A 21,705-nucleotide genomic window follows, 5' to 3' on the forward strand; every position below is an offset into this window, starting at 1 on the left:
CGGGAGCCATGAATCCACGTCCCACCTGCCCTATCCTGGGATTGTCTCCGTAGTTCTCCAGCCCTAGCTTCCTCATGGCTGGTGCAGAACAGCACAGTAGCCACGGAAGAGCCCGCTTCCTTAGCCCAGGACTTGTGCCGTGGCACAGTGGCTCAGACAGCTTGGAGAAGAGGCTCTAGTGGATGGAGAGGAAAGGCAGCCAAGGCCAAAGGGCGATGGGAACCCGCCCTCTTTCACACAGCACTCAGAGGGGCAAGAGTCCCTGGGGCAGGAATCCTGGGTGGGGGGAGATTGCTGCTTGGCAGGTCAGGGGGAGGCTCCAGGTGGGGAACAGACCTCATCGTTCTCTTCTCTCCCTCTTACTTTCAAGGTGACAACTTCCTCCTTCACAACCTGATCCTGGACACGGGAATCACCCAACAGCTGGTGGAGAGGGTGTGGAAGGACCAGGACCTCAACACGTAGGCACATCCGCATTCCAGAACCAGTCTCGCCAGCAGCAGCCCAGCCAGGGGCAATTCCAGCTGGGAGCAGGGAGATTGAGTCCCTTAGTCAATGGTTGGAAGGCAGGGCCCTCCTGGAATGGGCTCCGGAGGGGCCCGTGTAGGCTAGACAATACCAGCATTAGCAGCCGTGAAACCCCCTACCTGAGGCCAGACTTTCTGCCTTGACCTTGATGTTCATTCGCTGAGCAAGGCTCTTGCAGTAGCCAGCTTCTGCGCTGAGTGGAGACTACAGCCACCCCTGTCAGGCGCTGTGAACCCAGATGGGTTTCAAAGTAAAAGCTGTGGTGTTAATGTGTGACTCCCCGAGTGCAGCTAGGGTGCTGTGCTGGGGAAGCTCACAGCCCCAGAGACTCAGCCCTCGGAAGGAGCCCACGTTGCTGGCACTGGCCGCATTGCGATACGAAAGCTTGCACTCCTACAACGGTAGGCGGCAGGGGCAGGGCATGGCTGTGGGAAGCTCTCCCTGCTGGCACAGATGGTGCTCAAGATGACAGTTTCAGTGCATGCAATAGCTGATCCAGATCAGGCAAATCCAGAGGCAGACCATCTTTTGGAACCGTTGCACAATGCCTTCCTCTTAGGGAGAGCCTTTCCGCCATCAGTGACGCACTGCTGTAGGAAGCATTGAACCCCCTGGGGTCCCAGCTGCAACTGATTGCACTCATTCAAACACCCATTTAATACCCAGCTCTGCCCCCAAAACATCCCCAGCCCAAGCAGGGTTTCAACCCTGACAAGGCAGAAGTGCCAGGGACTCCACAAAGTCCATGGGGGATTTCACTGTTGCTATTGATTTGGCATGGAAGGGGCCCAAATACTACGGTGATGGATGGTAGGAAAAATACCCATAGCTAGATATAAGTGAGGGCAGTGCTGAGGAGGGGTAGGAGCCTGAGCGCCCTCTGACCAGCTGTAACGCTCTGTGCTCCTGTCCTGTCTCACTGCAGGTACAGTCTCCTGGCTGTGTTTGCTGCCACGGATGGTGGCATCACCCGAGTTTTCCCTAACAAGTAAGTAGCCTTGATTATCCTTCATGTCTCAGCCCTGTCTGTGAGGGTGCAGCCTCAACATGCGGGCAGGCTGGCATACATGAGCTGTCACCACTGATGGCCTCACTGATTTGGGGCCTCTTCTCCTCTCCGACTCCAGAGCTGCCGACGACTGGGAAGAGGACCCGGAGCCCTTCAACGCCAGCTTCTATCGTCGCAGCCTGGACAACAAGGGGTATATCTTCAAACCGCCCTATCAGGACCGTAAGTACCACCCTGCACCGGCACCCGAACCAGACGGCGGCTGGGTATGCATGGCAGGGACAAGCCCAGTGCTTCACGGCCCTCTGGAATGAGATAGGATTCCTTGGGCTCAGCCGCTTTGCAGCAGTACCAAGAGAGAGGAGAAAGCAATGGTTCTCGGGGTCTGGAGCTGTGTCTGGGGGCTGGAAGCATCTCTGCTACCTCCTGAAGTACAGAGCAGGCCCTGCCAGGGGCTCCTGGGGAAACACGCCTGAGATCTATCCCTGGGCAGCTTCATCTCTTGGGCTCTGCTGATTCAGATATCCTTGTCCATTGCACATGTATTTTACACGAGTGTCGCCCACTGGTGGATAGAAGAATCCTTTCCTGGAGGTAGGAATTGCGTCGTAATGGTGAGCAAGGTGCCCAGCACTAGCTGGGCCTGCAGCGTTACTCTGCCAGGCCGTATGTGCTGGTGCTGGCGAACCAGATGGCATTCCTGCTGTCCAGGCTGCCAGGAAGACAGCTGTGTAAAGAGCAAGGTGCGCATGGTTTGTCCGTGCTTTGGCAGTGCACCAGCTGATCCGTGGCCTGGAGCAGTCAGAGGCTCCGTCAGAGAGCCCTGCCGCTGGGCGGGAGCGTCGGTGGGCCAGCAGCCATAGGTGGAATCAGGCTTGAAGGGAGAAGAAGCCCAAGAGCCTTTCCACTGAGTGGGAGTGGGGGTGTTCAGCTGGAGGTGTGAACACAGTTATTGCTGTGTGGTTTGCCCAGCTCTCGACCCAGCAGATGCAATATCCCAAGCCCTGCCTGGCAGGGAGGTTCTTTGAACAAATTCAGGCTGGAAATAAGGCGTGTTGGAACCATTTACCAAGGGGCGTGGTGGATTCTCCATTACTGACAACTTTTAACTCCAGATTGGAGGTTTCCCTAAAGGACTTGCTCTAGGGGTATTGTGGAGCAGGTCTCTGGCCTATGTTATCCAGGAGGTCAGACTAGATGGTCACAATGGTCCCTCCTGTCAGGGCTGTCTTTACCCATACGCAACGTGTGTGCTGCTCCAGCCCCTGCTCCACCTCTTCCCCATGGCCCCCGCCCCTGCTCTGCCCCAGCCCCGCCCCCACTCCACCCCTTCCCCAAAGCCCCTGCTCCGCCCCAGCCCTGCCCCCACTCCACCTCTTCCCCAAAGTCCCCGCCCCTGCTCCACCCCAGCCCTGCCCCCATTCCACCCCTTCCCTTGAGGACTGCAGCAGGGGTTGGGAATGCCCTGCACTCACCGAGCAGTGGGAATTGGAGCGACCCGGCCCCAGCCTGCTCCACGCTGCCAGCTCCCTGACGCGCCGCCGGTGAGTGCTGGGGGGCTGTTCCTCCCTGCCCCCCAAGTCCCGAGGCTGGGAGCCAGGAAAGCAGAGCGGAGTGGGCTGGGGCCAGGTCACTCCACTTCCCGCCGCCCTGTGAGTGCAGGGTCGGGCACTCACTGGGTGGCAGGAAGTGCAGCGACCTGGCCCCAACGCACTCTGCTCCGCCAGCTCGTGCTGGGGGACGGTTTCCCCTCTGCCCCCCAAGCCTGTTCCTGCCCCCCCACAGAGGCCTGAGGCCAGCCCTTCCCCTCCACGGGGGGGCTGCATAAGGCACCAAAATGGCTAGGAACGGCCGTGCCTCCTGTCCTTGGATTCTATAAATCTAAGAAAGTGCCACAGCAGCAGGGATGGATCCAGGGCCTCCCCTTACAGAGGGACCTGCCTAGTGGCCCTCCCCTCATCTCATGTGATCTCAGGTCTCTCTCTTCTTCCCACAGCCAGCTACAGAGGGCTGGAGCTCGAAAACAACACCATTGGGATCCTGGTCAGCACGGCCGTGGAGCTCAGCATTGGCGGGAGGACCCTGAAGCCAGCAGGTCAGGGTGCCCAGGGAGATGTCTGCATGACAGACCTAGGGGAAAGCCCCTCCATGTGATTCTCCTGGATTGTCTGGGCACAGCCTGCAGGGTGATAGGCTCTATCCAGCTGTGGGCTCTGCCACTTAGGACGCTAACCCTCGCTCAGGGGTTCCACTTTTGTTCCACTTGGGCCTGGACTCCCCTGCTCTGCTCCACCAGTGAGAGCCCCCTGGTCATAGGCCCAACTCCGTGGGTGCTCCGGGGCTGGAGCACCCATGGAAAAAAAATAGTGGTGCTCAGCACCCACTGGCCACAGCTCTTCCCTGCTACCGCCAAACAGCTGATAGGGGGTGGTGCTGCCAAACAGCAGTTTGGTGGCTCAGGGAGGGGTTTGGGGGAGGGCGGAGAGCAGCGGGTGGGCAGGAGCCTGGGAGAGGGGGCAGAGTGGGGGCAGGAAGAGGCGGAGCAAGGGCAGGGCCTTGCGGGAGGGGGCAGAGCAGGAGCAGGGAGAGGCAGAGCGAAGGCGGGACCTTGGGGGAAGGGGCGGCGTGTGAGCAGGGCTTCAGGGTGAAGCCGGGGTTGAGCACCCCCGGGGAAAAGGAAAAGTTGGAACCTGTGCCCCTGGCTCTAGGCTGAGCTCTCTGTGTCCAGTTAATCTTGGGCTTCCCCTGTGTGGTTCCACTGATGGGGAGCAGCCACCTCCCTCTGGCCCATGTGGAAACTAGGAGGATGATCCTGAGCCCTCGACTCTACTGAGTCTGGCTCCTGATTTAACATATGGGGCAACACTTGCTGGCCACAGTCAACGCACCTCTCCAGGGTGCGGGGCATGGCCATGGGCATGAAGGGGAGCCACTCTGTGACCTTCCCACGCCCTCCTTTCCTCTCCCCAGTGGTTGGAGTGAAGCTCGACCTGGAGGCTTGGGCTGAAAAGTTTAAAGTCCTGGCAAGTAATCGGACAGACCGGGATCAGCAGGGAACTCGCAGGGTGAGTGGGGAGAGGGAAGGGGAAAGATCTGAGCTGTCGCCCTCCTGGGCAGGGCCGCTGGGCTTTGCTTCTACGGGCAGGATCTTAGTTAGCACAGAGGGGGGCACTCCAGTGGAATTGCTCAGACCTGTCCCACTCTGCTCCAGGAGAGATCCCAGCTCGGCCCTGATCTGGACAGTCCTGCCAGTACCTCCTACCAGCCAGGCCCCTACCTATCCCAATCCCCTCCACCCCACACAGACCTGGTTCCCCCTTTGCCCATCCCTTCCACCCATCATCCCGTTACACCCCCCTCCCCTTTCCTCTCACGTCCATGCTCCTTTTCTCCCAGTTGGTTTCTGGTCTCCCCTGGGAGGTCCAGCCAGGAGGAGCTGGGACGTGGTCAGCGGAGAAATGAGTGCGGATTCCGAATGAGGCAGGTCAGTTGCAGACACCCCGCTTGCTGCCGTGCTTACAGCTGTCCCCCCTTCTTTGTGTTTGCTTGAATTCACAGTGCGACCCCTCCACGAGCTGCGAGATGGACTGTGAGGCGAACAACAAGGTGAGCAGCCTATCAGCCCCTTGACTCTGCCCTGGGCCGGGAGTCCAGAGCATGGCAGCCAAATTCAGAGCCCCCCCAGCATGCGCTTACCATTATTATTAAGCATGTGTATAGCACCCCAGGCATTCATGATGCCGGCATGATGACATTTACAATCTACATCAGTGATTCTCAAACGTTTTTTTCACGGACCACTTGAAAATTGCTGAGGGTCTCGGTGGATCACTTAATGATCCTTCCAAATGTTGTTTGTACCGTTAGTTAACGATTGTAAAGCGCTTTGGATAAAAGTGCTATATAAAAAAAGGTTTATAATAATTACCATTTTTTTGTTCTACAAATAAAAGCACACAACTCATATTTTAATATCACTAGTCTTACCTTTCTAATGCGATGGATGTGCCCTCTCTCCCCGGCTGCAGCAGGAGGGGGGTCTCTCTCCCGCCACAGCAGCCCCAGAGCTGAGGCTGGAAAGGGGGGCCGTCTCTCCCCTACCACAACAGCCCCAGACCAGAGGCTGGGAAGGAGGGCCGTCTCTCCCCAGCAGCCACAGCCCTGGAGCTGGGGAAAGTCGCTTCTTCCTCTGGCCGCCGCAGCCCTGCACGTCCCAAATTCCCCCCACCCCCTCTTCTCACCCCACTGCCACCTACCCCCTATTCCCCTCAAGGCCACCACCTCACCTTACATGTGCATCTTCTCCAGGGTCCAGGTACCTAATTAGTGGAGCCACGCCTGCGCAGCTCCACTAATTAGGTGGGTGGCCCTTTATTCTCTCGTGTGCGGCCACCCAGGTGCGCACCTTAGAGGGAACTATCCTCGGACCACCTGAATGGAGCTCGCAGACCACCAGTTTGAGAACCTCTGATCTACATCATCACCTTGCAGGACTCCTGCAGTCACACAGGTAGCCCCCTCTGTCTACCCAGCATGGACAGAGTTCCAGTCTGGGACTCTCAGGGGACATGAGTTTTATTGGCGGCTCCACCTGCTGGGTGATCTGGGGCAAGTCACTTCCCCTCTTTCACCTGTAAAATGGAGATCATGATTCTTTGTAAAGCACTTTGAGCTCTACTGCTGCGAAATGCTAAGAGCTAGGGATGATTATTACACGCCACAGGGATGAGAGAGCCTGCAAAGCCTCCCGACTCAGAGTACTTTGTGACAAAAGTTTTCAAAACCCAGAGGAAATTCCAAGACAAAAAACTTCGGTGAAGGTTGAAAATACCCGTCTGTATCTCCAGAAGAAATCGCACTAGAAAAACTCTGATGTGATTTAAAAAATCATCAGAAAGGCAGGAAATTCTAAGTTAAGGTTGCCCCTGAGCACATCAAATTGGAAAGGACGAAAACACATGTAGAGTCATGCAGACACATTTAACTCTGTCCCTGTCTCTTGTCAATCAGACATCGCCCTGGCAGGAGGATTTTGATACAGACTTCCTTTACAAAGGTTTGTTCCATCCTCTGGGTGGCCCGTACCTCCCAATGTGGCAGCTGTATCTCAGTGCTGCCCTTTCACACAGTACAGCAGCCCTTTAACACATGAAGACCCATGTGCTTTCAGGACGACTCTTGAAGGAGTGTCCCAGGGAACCAGGTGCTCAGGGCAGGGCTGACCTGTCCAGGGATTTCATGTGCTGCTTGCATTTCTCTTGAAACTCGCTTGAATTTGGCCAGTGGGCAGTGCCCAGGCTCTGCCCCCATGGGCACAGCTGCCTGGACACAGCTGAGCCCAGCAGTACTGCCCAAAGCTCTGAGCTGCCTACATCAGACCAATGCTCTCCTCCTTTTGCAGGACCTCATTTGCGTTCTCATCGATGATGGAGGCTTTCTGGTGCTCTCCAACCAGGAAGACTATTGGTACCAGGTGAGCAGCAGTTCCTCTGCCAAAGGCTGGGGTGGAGGGTCTTGGCTCTGAGATGCTGGGAGCGGAAGGAAGGGAAATCCCAGTCAGAGCACAGAGAAGCTTGGTGATTTGCCCCCTCATGGCCAATTTGGGTAAATTTCAGTTGTGTCTGAAAGTGAAGGACTGATAGCGCTGCCCCTAAGAACAGTGCGTGGCTGATGGCCTGCAGCCCCCCTGCTATTCCTGCCCTAGGCTCCCCACATACACAGCTCTGCCAGTGCACCTCAATCCTGACCTGCAGCCTCCTTGCTCCTCCAGGCCTGAGCCCCTCTACGGATCTGCCAATGCCCCTGTGTCCTGCCCCACAGCACCCTCTGCTGTTCCAGTCCTTGCCCCCTCGCCCCCCAGGTCTGCCAGTGACATTCAGTCCTGAGCTGCGGCCCCACCACCACTATTCCATTCCTGGGTCATTCCTGCTGGTACTGAACTGTGTATTGGGTTAAGAAGCACCCATAGGGGACTCAGCAGAGACCTTCAAACTCATTTCATTTGTAACCGTAAGCCTGGCTCCTGTACTGCACCCGTGAGCTCTGGCTGGATGACTCAGTGCAGAGCCCTACTGTGCAGAGAGCATGTCTCATTTCCCATGGTCAGCACAGACTCACCCCCTCTGCTCTGGTGTCGTCCGTTCCAGGTGGGAAAGTTTTTCAGCGAGGTGGATGCTAATTTGATGTCTGCCCTCTACAACAACTCCTTCTTCACGCGGAAGGAGTCCTACGACTTCCAGTCGGTGTGCACCCCAGAAGCTCCGAGCAACACGGGAGCTGCCCCCAGAGGGGTGTTTGTGGTGAGTGCAGGGCTATGGGCAGTGCTCGTACAGCTGAGGCGAGAGCTGAGTTCACCTGCTGGTCTAGGGGCTGTATCCCTGACAGCCAGGCAATTAAAGAGCCATTGATTGGCACAAGGAAACCAGAGGGACAAATTCCTTTGGCTTTCTCATAGGGCATAGCAGCTGGGTAATGCAGCCAATCAGAGCAACAGATGTCCTCCCAGAATGCAACAGGGGAAAGCTGGCCAGTCCTCTTAATCTGCCTGTTGGTGCCAATACTTGGGTGATACTTCCAGAGAGTGTGCTCTCACAGACCCCAAGTGCTGTGTCCCCAGGGGATTCAACATTGCACTGGACGAGGAGAGAGCTGCTTTATCCCTCCTCTTCCTTATGCCTTGTGGAGCCGGGAACTATGGAAAGTAGCTCATCAAGGTTCAGCTTCCCTGTCGGGTGCAGAGTCCAAAATAGCCTCTTGTCTCACATGCGCTTAGGCTTTGTGGCCAGGCTGCGGTCTCCTCCGATATGGTAGCCAGCAGCACGAGTGAGTTGTGTCCATGCAGCTCCTCGCAGCACAATCGTGTGCCAGCTGTGGCTGTGTGTCCACCTTTACCTAGCTGCCTACTGCATCGGTCTGAGCGCGTTCTGGGAAAACACGGGCAGCTCTCCCAGAGTGCCGCAGCGGGGGCTTGAGTGCCCAGTGGATGCAACACAGAGCAGCCCCTGCATCAAGTACTGCAATGCACTCTGGGGTGTCCTAGCGCACAGAGAGGAAGGGGGACCAGCCGCACCAGTTATGCAGGCCTGGTTAAGGAGTTAGCACTACTCTGCAAAAGAGCAGTGAGCCAGACAGGTTAGCCAGTAACAGCGGTGTGCCGGCCCAGGCCTCTGGCTGGGAGAAAGACCACTAGTGGCCACAGTCACTAACTAAGCGTTAACCCGGGGAAGTGTGGACACCAGCCATGTTTAGAGTCACTAATATGTTATAAAGCAGGGGAGACAAGAGCAAATGGAGCCCTCTATCTGTGTGGCTCTAGCATAGGCATCTCCGGGAAGTGCTTCACACCTGTTCTTTTGCAGCATCAATCCCTGGACGCTGCCCACTGGTTTGTAATTGTAGAGTTTCTTGGCGGCCCTGTTGACAGATGGGCCCGGCTCCGTTGACACATTGTTTCCTTCTCCTCTTTCTTTTCAGCCCACCATGGCAGATTTCCTGAACCTGGCTTGGTGGACATCAGCCGCCGCGTGGTAAGTCTCCATCTCCGCTGCTGCTGAGCCCCAAGCAGCCAGGGGAGCTATCTGCAGCCCAGATTTTAGAGTGAGACTGGAGAGTAAGGATGTGCCACAGCGAGGCAGAGTGAGAAAGTGCGAGTGATAGAAGTCAGGTGGAAATGCTTTAATAGCTCCCATCTGGTCCATCCCATCCCCCGGACCAGAGAATTCCCTACACTCCGTGCTCCTGGGGCTTGTCCACTCTTCTTCTGAATCTGTGGGGCTTCCACCTCACTTCCTTTGGGAGCCTCCATTTCCGCCTAACACGTCTCAGCATCAGAAAATGTTCCCTGCGATTCAGCCTACGTCTGCACTAGTCCATTTCAGCCCCGATCTCCTGATTATTTCCACCTGCTCTGCTCCCTTGGTGTTTACACCTTTCAGATACAATGTGAGATACTCCCTTTAGTCAGCATCTCTCTCTCTGTCTCACACCCACAGACACCCACACACCCCTAGGCATCAGTTAGACATTTCTCTGTACAGCTAAGCGGAAAGTTTCAAACATGGATGTCTAAAATTAGGTACCTAAATAAGTGGCTTCCCTGACTTTATCGGGAGCTGCTGGTGCTCAGCAACGGATGTTTGAAAATCAGGCCATTTTTATTTAGGGGTCTAAATGTGGATATAGATATCTAACTTTCACCACCCAAATGTGAACATTTTTGGCTTTCGTGCTTTTTATGGGAGTGTTACATAGATCATTAGATTGGTGCCCAGATGCAGTGGTGGTTGGCACGCTATTAGTAGATAGATCTATCTGGATGGATGGATGGACGGATGGATCTATCTATCTCAGAGGTGGGCAAACTATGGCCCACGGGCCACATCCAGCCCACGGGACCCTCCCCCGCTGTTCCCCCTCCCGAGCAGCCTCAGATCACTGCGCCGCTGGCACAATGCTCTGGGCAGCGCAGCTGCAGAGCCGCAGCCTGACCCGCTGCTCTGTGCTGCGCGGTGGCGTGGCTGGCTCCAGCCGGGCGGCACGGCTGCCTGGCACGGTGCTCTGGGCGATGCGGCTGTAGCGCCGCCAGCCACCGGTGCTCCAGGCAGTGCGGTAAGTGGGCAGGGAGCAGGGGAGGTTGGATAGAGGGCAGGGGAGTTCGGGGTGGTGGTCAGGGGTGTGGATAGGGGTTGGGGCAGTCAGAGGGCGGGGAACAGGGGGGTTGAATGGGGGCAGGGGTCCCACGTGGGCAGTCAGGAAGGAGAGGGGGGATTGGATGGAGGGTGGGGGGCAGTCAGAGGCAGGGGTTCTGGGGGCGGTCGGGACAGGGAGAAGCGGTGGTTGGATGAGGCAGGAGTCCCAGGGGGGCAGTCAGGAATGAGAGGAGGGGTTGGATGGGGTGGCGGGGGGTCCGAGGGCGGTCAGGGGAGAGGGAGCGGGGGGGGTGGATGGGGCAGGAGTCCCGGGAGGGCCGTCAGGGAGTGAGAAGCGGGTGGGTCAGATAGGGGGTGGGGGCTAGGCCACGCCTGGCTGTTTAGGGAGGCACAGCCTCCCCTAACCCGCCCTTCATACAATTTCAGAAACCTGATGTGGTCCTCAGGCCAAAGAGTTTGTCCGCCCCGATCTCTCTGGATGGAGAGAGATGGAAAGGGATAGCCTTGGGGCCAGTAGAATTGCTCCTGGATGCTGTGTGGGTTTGGTTTGAAAATCGTACTTTATTAGCAAATGGAACGTCGTCTCTCGCCCAGTTTTTGCCGCGTTTATGTTAATTGCTCGTATCTGCTTCAGTGATGTCACCTGCCAAGTGACAGAATTTGAGTTCCGCTTGCGGAGGAGAATAGCCTGAGGAAAGCGAGTGCTCTTCGAGGGAAGAGAAGGCTTAGAGTGGCTGGGTCTCTTTGGCTTTGATCAGATTCACGGTGGAATGGGGTGGGTTCCTTTCCATGCGATGGCTGTACCTGCCTTCATGATGTCAGAGTAGCTCAAAGCCAGGCAAAGCAACCTCCTGCACAGAGAGCGAAAGGGAGACGAAACATCTGCTTCCGGCTTCTGACCTTGTGAGCTGCATGTCAGGCTGGAGTGAAAGGGGCTCAGCTGGCACAGCGTAAAACTGTCTATACTAGTGCTCCAGCCCACAGCCTTATAGTCAGTGCGTAGCGTGGCCCTAGCAGTGTGTTCTGATTGGCCTCTCATGTCAACTAACAGCTCTGTGTTTTCCTTCCCAAAGGTCTTTGTTCCAGCAGCTCTTGTACGGCCTCACCTACAGCAGCTGGTTTCAAACAGGTACGTTCTGCCCGAGTTAACACCGTGCAGCAGCGGGAGGGATGAGTCGGGAGGAGGGAGCACTTGAGAGAGGGGGAGTAAACGTCTGTCCGGGGGATGGAGAGTACTAAGTGACTGAGATAGATAGATGATGTCACCAGCTGATCCTCCATTGGCCAGCACCTGGAGTCACTGCAGTAACCACCCAGCCCCAGTGTGCACATTTCAGGGGTACATTGTATTGCTTTCCAGAATATCATGGAGTGTATTTTTGGACAGCAAAGTCCGCCTTAGTTCTGGCCACTGCTTCAGAGGGGCTTAGAGAAGCAGGGCACATTCCAGTGGGGTGGGAATGAGCAGCCAAGGGTTTTCCTCCTGCCATGTCCCACTGTGTCTTGTCCCCGCTGACAGAGGATGTCACAGCAGACAGCATGGAGTCCAGAGAGACCAGCTGCATCATGAAGCAGACGCAGTACTACTTCAGCACCGTCAACGCCACTTATAACGCTATGATCGACTGTGGAAACTGCTCAAGGTCAGTGCGACAGGGTGCCCACGGCGACGGGCTTCAGAGCAGCTGGTAACCAGAACATGGTGTCCAGAGTGCATTTCACAGCTAGAGAACGTGGGCTCTGTTGCAAGGAGGGCTGGGGGCGTGAGAGTGTCTTTCTCCTTCCAAGGGGTCCTGAGGCTGAGGACACTGGAGTGCCCTAGTGTCAGTCCTGTGCAGCAGGCTGCATGTCGTCAATCCAACGGCTTGGAGAGGAAGGAGCCGGGCTGCTGAAGAAGAGCAGGACAATGAAGATGGCTCCTTGGGCTCCATCCAACTCCTGTTAAAATCAAAGCAAAGAGTTCATTCAGTGGGAGCTGAATCAGGTCCCATGCAAAGGAAGCTCCATCTCTTCTTTCCACTTCAGCTGCTTCTCCTTGAGAGTGGCACAGTTGCTCTGCAGTAGCGCCAAGGATTGGAACAAACACAGCAGCGCTGGCAGTGTCATAAGCAGTAGCAATCAACAAGCATGCAGTGGTACTGCATCTCGAGTGCATTTGCAGGTTTGAAGCCAAACTCTTTGTGCCATCAGCTCTGTGCAGAATCACAGGCAGCTGCTAGAATGTCACTGCTTGCGCTTGTGTGATTTGTTTTGTTGCATTTGGCTGTGGAGTCCCTGATCCGCAGGGTTGTATGAGAGATCTGCACTCTCTGAGCCATTGTTAGCTGATCAGACTCCTCCGCCCAGAAAGCCTTCCTGATGAGCAGCTAGGGAACATTGACACCTGGGAGAGGAACTTTCTCTTCCCCTTCAGGTTCTTTTTTAACTCAGGAGGTCTTGCGGTTTAAAATGCTGGTGTATTTTATACTGGACCAAATACAAATCTGCGTATGGGACCAGTGTAAATAAGAGCAGAATTTGTTACGTGATCATTTTAGCTGATCCTAATTAAGCCACGTTAGCCAAAGGCCTGTCAGCATGCACAGAGGCCAGGCTACTCAATTCTGAGCAGTGCCTTGCGTGCTGGGATCTGTAGTCTCTCAATGGGCAGCTGCATCCTGCTCCATGGTACATAGTTTGGATGGGGCCCTTCATCACCTGCCCAACTGACACATCACCCTCGGTTGGGCAAAGCTTGGGTACCTTGCTGACTCAGTAAGAACTGCAAGACCAGAAAAGTCTTGTGGGTGCATGAATTAATAATGACTTTAATTCAGCCGATGGTGAGTTATTGATTGCTGAGATGCCCAGGTGGCAGCAGCAATCCCCCCCGCCAAAAGGTCCCCGGTTCGTTCCCACGCCTGCTGAGAAGGGGAAGGAGGATGCAGCGGTGCTGGGGTTGGGGGTGCCAGAGCTACTGTTGCCTCTGTGATGTGATGGCCGTTGTGGCCCTGATCTAATTTTACACTGGAGGTGTGAATTGTGTCTCTCTCTGTTTGTAAAGCATCACTCTCGGCTGTGGCCCCTTTATATAAATAAACACTTGCAATAGCATTGTCCCATGACACCAGCAATTGCTGGTACAGACCGCCCCTTGGGCTGAGTGAGCTGGATGCGAGGTGAGCTCCAAATTGTGCAGGCTACTGGGGTTTCATTAAGTGGAACCGTTCCCCTCTAACGGCAACACAGCGGCTCTGACACCCGAATCCTCACAGCCTGGGCAGGAAGGAATTCACCCGGCTGAATAGGGCCACCAGATGGGGTGAAAGCTTTGGACTCCTCTTTGATACCTTAATCTTCCTTCACGTCCCTCCCTGATGACACTTGGGAGGTCATCAATGGCAGGGGATGTGGCGGCCTGTACTGGCGTGTGGGGCTCAGGGTCACAGGTCAGCCAAGCCAAGGAAGAAGCGCACTCATGGTAGCTAGGGGTTCCCAGGTAGCACTAGCAGGGTTTGCTCACCGCTCCTCAGGAGCGGCACAGCAGAGATGGAGGATGCAGGGCAGGAGATGTGGCCCAGGATAACCACATTGCTCCCCTCCCACAGGCTGTTCCACGCACAGAAGCTCGCCAACACCAACCTGCTGTTCGTCGTAGCGGAAAAGCCGATGTGCAGCCAGTGTGAGTCCACCAAGCTCCCTCAGGCGGAGATACGAGGTATCCTTTGATTGTTGCTGCACTGGGCTTCACAGCTCCCACCTCAGCCCCAGGACACGGCCAACAGCCACTGGAGAGAAGAGGAGCTTTTCTACTGGATGATCATAGAGGGTGGAATTCACCCCGCACTGAGTGCCAGTACAGTGCCCTATAAGTGCCTCTTTAAGCCCATAGGTTTCAGGAGAGCCCTAAGTGCAGCCCATGCTAGTGCAGGACCCACCCCCCGCCCCCGGCAGCCCAACACCTTAGAAATAACAAACATAGTCCACAGATCAACTCCCTTTGGAGCTGGTTGTGTCTCTGCCTTGTCTGAGTTCAGCTCTGAGCTGTTTCTCTTCTGGGCCTGCACCCCCCAAGAGTGTTCAGATGCCCAGGTGATCACTTAAGTTCTCCAGGCCAGGTGACTAGTGAGGGAAGGTTAAGGGAGCTGGAATTGTTCTCAGTGGGAAGAGAGGAGACCAAGGCAACCTGCCAGAGGGCTTCAAAGACAGCAAGGGGATCGATGATGATGGGTTGAGATACATGGTTCCCGCTAGAGAAGTGTTAAAAGCCAAGGGGCAATGCTGTGCACTAGCCTCCGAGTGAGGAGAGAAGAGAACCGGGGAGAACATCTTGGGAGGTCTCGGTCCTTCCCTAATCGCATACCTCATGAAGTCTCCTGCATTCTGGGTGGCCTCCTGTCCTATTGCTTAACTTCTCTAAGCCACCCCAGCCCTGCTTCGTCCCTCTGCCCTCTCCCCCAGAATCATGCCTGCACCGCGTTGTATCCTTGACACGTGAAGCTCCACCGAGAGATCCAAATCAGTGTGAGCTGGTAGACAAGCCCCGGTACCGGAAAGGTCCCCACATCTGCTTCGACTACAATGCAACGGTAAGCGGGGGAACCAGCTCCAGGGGCAGGGGAAGTGGGGGTCCCAGGAGAAGGGAGGCAGGGCAAGCTGTGCACGGGATCTGCTAGGGATGGAAAGCAAGGTTGCCAGCAGCTCGTGCTTTTTTAAGGATGCACCGGGCCATAGGCAATAACCTCCCCCTGGTTTGGAAGCTTTCCTAGAGTGAGTGCGTCTGTTCTGGGCATCAGTCAGCGGAAGCCGGTCACTGCATGGGGACTGCCTTTGTCCCGGGTCCCACTGGCACATGTGTGATGATCTCGCCCGCCCACCCGATCCCTGCAGAAACCCATCTCGCCTTTTGTCTTCGCAGGAAGATACCTCAGACTGCGGCAGAGGGGCCTCCTTCAAACCCTCCCTCAGCATCTTGTTAGCCCTGCAGCTGCTGCTCCTCTACCTGACTGCCAGCCACCAGCCTCTGTCCTCGGCATCTTGCCTTTAAAACATCCATCTGGTCCAACCCATCCATTTTTCTTTTGTTTAAAACTCCATCTCCATCCTCTCCAGGCGTGTTGGAAAAGGGCAACTTCTTCTCGTCCCATCCGCTCTGGTTACACCTTGGCTGTGGCTCATGAGGACCTCCTCTCACTCCACTCAGGAGCCTGGAATATCTTTTTCTTTTTCCTTTTGCTTTGTTTCCCATTCTCTCCAACCTGGCCTTGCCTTTCTAGTGTCTCTGTGCAGCAGGTTGGCAAGAACTGAGCTTGAGCAAGACTTGGGGAATCACAACCCATTTGAGGCTTCTGTTCTTCAGACAGTGAGCGTCCTTGAGCTCTTGACTCCTTGACCCTGTCCTCTCCCTGCCATTGAGCTTTTGGCCAAATACGAAGAACAGTGACCTGGTTTTTTGGTTTGGTTTTCTTTCTTTTTTTTTTCTCTCTCTCTCTTTTCCCTCATGGAACCTGTGGAATTCTGGGAGGTTTTGTAGTTTCCATTGAGAGATGTCTTGCCATTTTGCTGTCTTAAAGTATTTAACCAACACTGATGCCGGATTGCTCTTGTGTTTGAGATAACCTGCCCTCCCGCCCTGCCCATCCAAATGAAAACGCAAAACAAAATAGAAGAGAAAAAAATGGTGTTTTCTTGCCAAATTGAGACGAGTCTTGTTAACTTCTCAGCCAATCACCGTGGCTTCTTGAACTCAAAAAACAACCAATGTCATAGTTTTATAATGTCCTCATTTGCTTCTCCGTGCCACCCAATCCCTAGGTGCTTTCCAGTGCCATCCCGTCCAAGTCTCACCTTATTTACATCCATCTTATTCCAATCTTCAATTATTATTTTGTAGCCTGAGGATTTTAAACCAGATCTTTCTACATCTACTTTCCAACGTTTTAGCCTGAAGAAGTACAAGTATTTATTGTCAGCAACAAGGACACACACACAAAAAAAGAAACTTGAATGGAATGTCATGGTCAGTATTATTTATTTAAATCGATAACTCTGTAGTGGGGAAGTGGGAGAGAGGGTCCAAGACCTTCAGCAGCCATTCATGTACATCATTCTAGCCCTGGCATACAGTGGGTGGGACTAATCATGGGTAAGAAGAACTTCCTGGTCCAAGTTGTCTCCTCGTTCCCCAGAGATATCCTCCCACTGCAACCCAGGCTGGATAACAGCTGCCCCTGGACAGTTGACCCAAGGGTACATTAGCAGGAGCTTGGCTAAGGGTTCATGGATCTCTCTCTGGACCGGACTACCACGGTTGGGGCAGGCACTAGCCACTCCTTTGAGTAGCGTGCCCTGATCCTTTGTGCTGAGTCATTCTCCACCAGGCACGCAGAGCTGGAGAGGATCCATCAGGGCCTTTTAAAACACCCAGGGCCTGGTATAAGGAGGGTGCTGAGCCCCCACAGCTCCCATAGACCTCAGTGGGGTTCAACACCTCCAAAAAGCCCAGCCCAAGCTCGTCCCTGAGTGTAACTGTTAAGTCAGCAGAGATACACCAGGGTGCGTTTGGCCCTAACACCCCAAATATGCCCCCAGAGGGACTGGCATCCAGGGCAGCTCTGCTAGAGGAAGAGGGTCCCTGAACTGAACCCCCCAAAATGGCCAAGTGGTGCGCGCATGTTGCTCCCATTAACTCCGCCTCTGAGGGTAGAGTTTAACCTTACGCATCTTTGGCCATCGGTTGCCTGGTGGACGCTTTGGAAAGGGCATGCGCTAGCAAGGGGGTTTGGCCACAGAGCAGGGGGTTGAACCCCAGAGGCATAAGTTCAGCCTCCCGAAACGGCATGCCGGGCAAGAGAAGGAGGAAGATGCTACACAGGCAGAGGTAACGTGCCAGGTGAGCCACCAGCAGGGGGATGCCGTGATGCATTTGACACATTATTATCTGGGTGCCCACGGCCCTTGTTTTCACACTTGGAATGCCTCGGTGCATGACGCACGTTACCCTGGGCCCGTGAAGCACCCAGATGTCTGGGAGAGGGCAGAACATCTGGATCCTAGGGTCTCACTAACTGGGAGACTTCAGATTGACCCATCTTTCAAGTAGCAGCCAGCACTTTCTGTCCCTGATGTCACATATGTATCCGGATGGCATCAGATGCCCCCCACAGGGGCCTTTCAGATCTGGTTTTAGGGGAGAGGGTTCTATGGGCACCTGCCACTCAACTCAAGCCCCCGCCAAGAGCCCCTCCAGTTGTCTTCATAACAGCATGTTTTATGTCTGGGGCCAGCTTTTGAAATCAAAGTCAGAATCCCTTCCCCCATAGCGAGTGGTGTCTAGATGGGATATCAAAGTGGCAGGGCTAGCTCTGTGCTTGTCCCCAGCTGTTGGGGCTGTTCCTGGTGCACAGGCAGGGACGCCATTCAACACAGGGTCAGCTGCACTGGAGTACTCTCCCGACCCCAAAGCCCCCTTCTCTCCAGCCAAATATCCCCTCTGCCTCTTTGCATTGGGTGGCCAGGAAAGGGGAAAGGACCCTCGCTCATTGCTGCTTCATGGGTGGGCGCATAGAGCAACATCACGAGGGGCAGCTCAGTGGAGTGCAGGGAGCAGGGCAATGCAATTGTGGCTCCACGCAGTGTGAAAGCAGCTCCGTGCAATGCGACACTCCTCTGAGCATTGGAACACAGTGGTGGGAAATGTGATGCAGCTTCATATCGCGTGAGGCAGCTCTGAGCAGTGGGAGACAGCTCAGTGCCACGCCACGCACTGGAGCAGAGTGGCGCAGCTCAGTGCAATGTGACGCTCCGGAGCGAAGTGCTGCAGCTCAGTGCCATGTCAGGCCACATTAATGCAGCTCAGCAGAATAGAGTGCAGTCCCGTGCGAGCGATGCCATGCTGTGCACCATGATCCAATAGGCCTCTGGCACATCTGCTGGGTCTTCTTAGCTTCCCTTTTAATCACTCTCTGTACGGGGAGCAGGGTGGGGTATTTAGTCTTTCTTGCTATCTCCACAACCAATCCTGCCTCAACCGGTATGTCGTTAGCAAGGGGTTCATGTGCTGTCACAGCTGCCATCCCTGTCTTCAGAACCAGCAGCCGAATGTCTGAGAAGGTCTCTCCTTCCAGACCTCATTGCTTCCCGTTCTGTCCACGGCTCGCTCGGTTTAGTGTTCCTGTTAGCAAAGATGAGCCCAGCCATTGCTGACCTACAGCTGCTGACCTGTGTCCCCCACCTCATCCTGTACCCTCGGTCTCTCCTGAGCCAAGACTGCCAAGCCGTGCCAGACCGTGTGACTGCTTTGTGACGTGCGCAAACGTCTGTGAGGTACTAACAGATCCCGCCCCACCTCCATTTCCTTTCACTTCTCACCAAAGCCGGACTGAAACCCTAGGGTAAAAACGAGCCTGCCGCCACCTTGCCCCCATCTCTGTGTTTGCCTGAAGCCACGGAGCCAGGGAATGGGTGTCCCCGCTCAGGAGCAAACAGAAACCAAAGGCCAAGGGAGAGAAAACCAGATGTACGCTCCTATAGAATCTCCTTGATTTTTGGTGTGTTGACACCTGGGCAGGAAGAGCTAGGAACAGTGTGGCGGGGAGGCAGGCGGGCGGGGGGCATTGCTCTGCTGTGTGACACCACAGTGTTGAGCCAATATACAGGAGCCACTTTGTGAGCTGCTTGTATAACCTACGGGCTTAAGGCCCAGCAGAGTGTCCACTGAGCCCGGATGAGCCCTTTGTTTGATCGTGTCTCCCACCAACAGATGGCCCCCTTGACTGTAGCAGGCTGCTCCTTTCAGCTAGGAGAGCTCGCTATTAGCTCACAGAGCTGGGGCTCATGCAGAGGTTGTATTTCCCTCCCCCTGGCTGCTAGCGTGTGGCAGAGCCAGTTGCATCTGGAATATGCACAGCGCAGCCCCATCAGCACTAGCCAGCCAGGCTGCATCGTCTCTGCTCTGTGAGAACGGCGTCTCCCCAGGGCTCCAGATCAGGGCACCTTGCAGCCCCAGCCTGAGCTCCCAGAGTGAAACCAGGCTCCTTCCCATGCACCTGCCATGCCCTGAAACAAGACATTAGCCCCTTGGGGCGTTATTAGGCTAGCGCCCCCGCTGTGCCCTGCCTCCACCCTGGCACTACAGCTCTGTTCCTGCTGGGCAGAGTGCTTCCTGGGATCCAGCAACAGCACACAGCCCTTGTCAGATACGCCCCCCACCACACACACACGCTCACCCCATGTGTTCACACAGCCACCTGCAGACACATCCCCTCGTACGCATAAGGGAATACACACTTTTGTGCGTTCACAGACCGTGCCCACACCAGCACATCCTGGCCCACGTGGCTACGCCTCCTGTGAACACACGCGCGTACGTACACATGCTCCTGCACACACCCTAACACAACCTTTGGTTCAGGGAACCATTTTGTGCCAGGCTACTGTCATCACCCCTCACCCAGGAGCCTGGTAGCGCCATTCCCCCTGTAACCCTACTCTGATCCTGACACAAACTTCACCCAAGCAGCCGCAGGGCCGAACAGGAGACCAGTCAGAACACCCAACACTAGAGGTGGCTTTTCCCCTTGAATTCCCCTAGCACTGTGTTTGTTTTCCCTGAAGGAACTCTGACCAGATCCCACCATTGCCATAAGCACCCAAGTCCCTTTGCCCCCCAGCTGCGTGCCCTGCAGGAGGCTGGCACTCCCAGCCTGCAGGAATTTCAGAGGTCTCCCAGTGAAGCGCCAGCAGTGCAGAGTGCAGGGGACGAGATGGGGGGGAGGAGATGGCTGGGGCAGAGTGTGCTGATGAAGTGGGGGTGGGGCAGGGGAGAGCCAGGCAGAGTGCAGGGAATGGGGGGGGGGCAGGGGAAGGGAAGACTGGGGCAGAGTGCAGGGCAGGAGGTGTTGCAGGGGGCAGGAGATGGCCCGGGCAGAGTGCAGGGGATGGGGGATGGTGGGGACAGAGTGCAGAGCCCAAGGTGGGGGTGGGGGGAAGGGATGGCTGGGGCAGAGTGCAGGGGATGAGGTGGGGTGGGTAATGGCAGGGGCAGAGTGCAGGGGATGAAGTGGGGGTGGAGGTAGAGGGGATGGCCGGGGCAGAGTGCAGAGGATGAGGTGGGGGTGGATGTAGAGGGGATGGCTGGGGCAGAGTGCAGGGGGTGAGGTGGGGGTGGAGATAGAGGGGATGGCCAGGGCACAGCTGTGCAGAGTACATTGAGGCTAGCAAGGGAGCCAGTGAAGGAATTTGATGCATGTGCAGGGTGCTGGGGATCAGGCGGAGGAGGGGAGCCGGGGTTTGGGGGTGGGTTCAGGGCAGGAGATGGGGAACCGGTGACCTACCCATCCCCACTTAGGAAAGCAACAGGGGCTGGAGCACACCTTATCTCACCCTGAGCTGCTCCGTTTCCAGTGCAGCACTGGGGGCTGCATTGGCCTATTGGCCATCATCATTTTAGCTGTGTCTACGTACCCCTGTACCTGACACACAGCTGCCAGCAGGAGGCGCCCAGGGCTGGCTGGAACTGAAATCACCGGACCTTTGTAGTGCTTATATAAAATTAATTCAACTAAACCAACTTGGGGGATGGGAGGGGGGTGGGAAGGGGGAAGCCACAGACCTTGCCGGTTTGACCCTTGAGCCGGGGGGGGGGGGGAGGGGGCGGGTAAGGGAAGTGATTCATTAATTAATGACTGGGTTAATTAATGGTCATTTTGCTTGTAGCTTTTTCAGTGTGTGTTTGGTTAAATGTCTCTGGGAAACGTGTTTGGAACAGATGGCTGGATCTGTGTTACTGGGAGTCTGTGTAATTCTATAGTCTAGTTAGGTGCTCATTTGAGAATAACAAAAAAGCCTATACATAAATATAAATATATATATTCTATTTTACGTTTAAAAAACTAAAAACTAAAAGAACAAAGTGAACCACTAGATAGTTGTTCTGCTGGGATCAAATCCTGATCATTCCTCATCTGAACGCTTTCTTCTGCTCATTCGAAAGGGTTGTTTTTTTTAATTTGATTTGATTTTATCTTTTTTTGTACAGAACAGTCAGAAAACTTTAAAAAAAGACAAAAAACTTTGTAAAATATTGTGTGTGTGATTCCTTGTAAAATATTTTCAAATTGTTTATTACAGAGGATCAGTTATTAAATAATGTTCATATTTTCACTTCACACGTGGTGGCTTTTTTTAACTGGTTTTGAATGGGATTGGGGAGGGTGGCTGGGATGCCATGTATGTTGGGGAATTAGTAGCTGCTTTAATGGATTGATTGCTCCTGCTTGACTCTGGGAGGTTGACATGTCAGTGCAGAATATTAGGTTCTTATAGATATACAAGGCAGGCTATGCCCCTATACTCAGCTGGCAGGGGGTTGCAATGCCCAAAGCCAGCTGCCCCTTGCTAACCACGTGGGCCCAACATGGAGAATGCAAGTGGACAAGCCCTTCATTCAGGTATGGGGGGGGGGGTTCCTACAGGAGGACTGGTTATCCCAGCTTATGCTGGCCATGAGACTTGTCGTGGCAGCTGAGTGGGGCTGGTGCC

At 55.0% G+C, this 21,705-nt stretch overlaps 1 protein-coding gene across 4 annotated transcripts in view; it reads left to right on the forward strand.

Moving 5' to 3' along the window:
• Positions 1 to 21,332, forward strand: part of CACNA2D2 (calcium voltage-gated channel auxiliary subunit alpha2delta 2) — a 587,546-nt gene extending 566,214 nt beyond the window's left edge. For all 4 annotated transcript variants that reach the window (XM_043550544.1, XM_037904941.2, XM_043550545.1 and 1 more), the window contains 14 exons: positions 371 to 461; positions 1,454 to 1,516; positions 1,656 to 1,759; positions 3,534 to 3,632; positions 4,508 to 4,602; positions 5,096 to 5,143; positions 6,939 to 7,010; positions 7,684 to 7,836; positions 9,011 to 9,063; positions 11,259 to 11,314; positions 11,705 to 11,828; positions 13,773 to 13,882; positions 14,665 to 14,753; positions 15,083 to 21,332. In XM_043550544.1, coding sequence (XP_043406479.1) covers positions 371 to 461; positions 1,454 to 1,516; positions 1,656 to 1,759; positions 3,534 to 3,632; positions 4,508 to 4,602; positions 5,096 to 5,143; positions 6,939 to 7,010; positions 7,684 to 7,836; positions 9,011 to 9,063; positions 11,259 to 11,314; positions 11,705 to 11,828; positions 13,773 to 13,882; positions 14,665 to 14,753; positions 15,083 to 15,211 — 1,286 coding nt within the window. In that variant the 3' untranslated portion in view covers positions 15,212 to 21,332. The remainder of the gene's footprint in view (positions 1 to 370; positions 462 to 1,453; positions 1,517 to 1,655; positions 1,760 to 3,533; positions 3,633 to 4,507; positions 4,603 to 5,095; positions 5,144 to 6,938; positions 7,011 to 7,683; positions 7,837 to 9,010; positions 9,064 to 11,258; positions 11,315 to 11,704; positions 11,829 to 13,772; positions 13,883 to 14,664; positions 14,754 to 15,082) is intronic.
• Positions 21,333 to 21,705: the final 373 nt, after the last annotated feature.

The sequence above is a fragment of the Chelonia mydas genome, chromosome 7, assembly GCF_015237465.2.
Source record: "Chelonia mydas isolate rCheMyd1 chromosome 7, rCheMyd1.pri.v2, whole genome shotgun sequence".
NCBI lineage: Eukaryota > Metazoa > Chordata > Testudines > Cheloniidae > Chelonia > Chelonia mydas.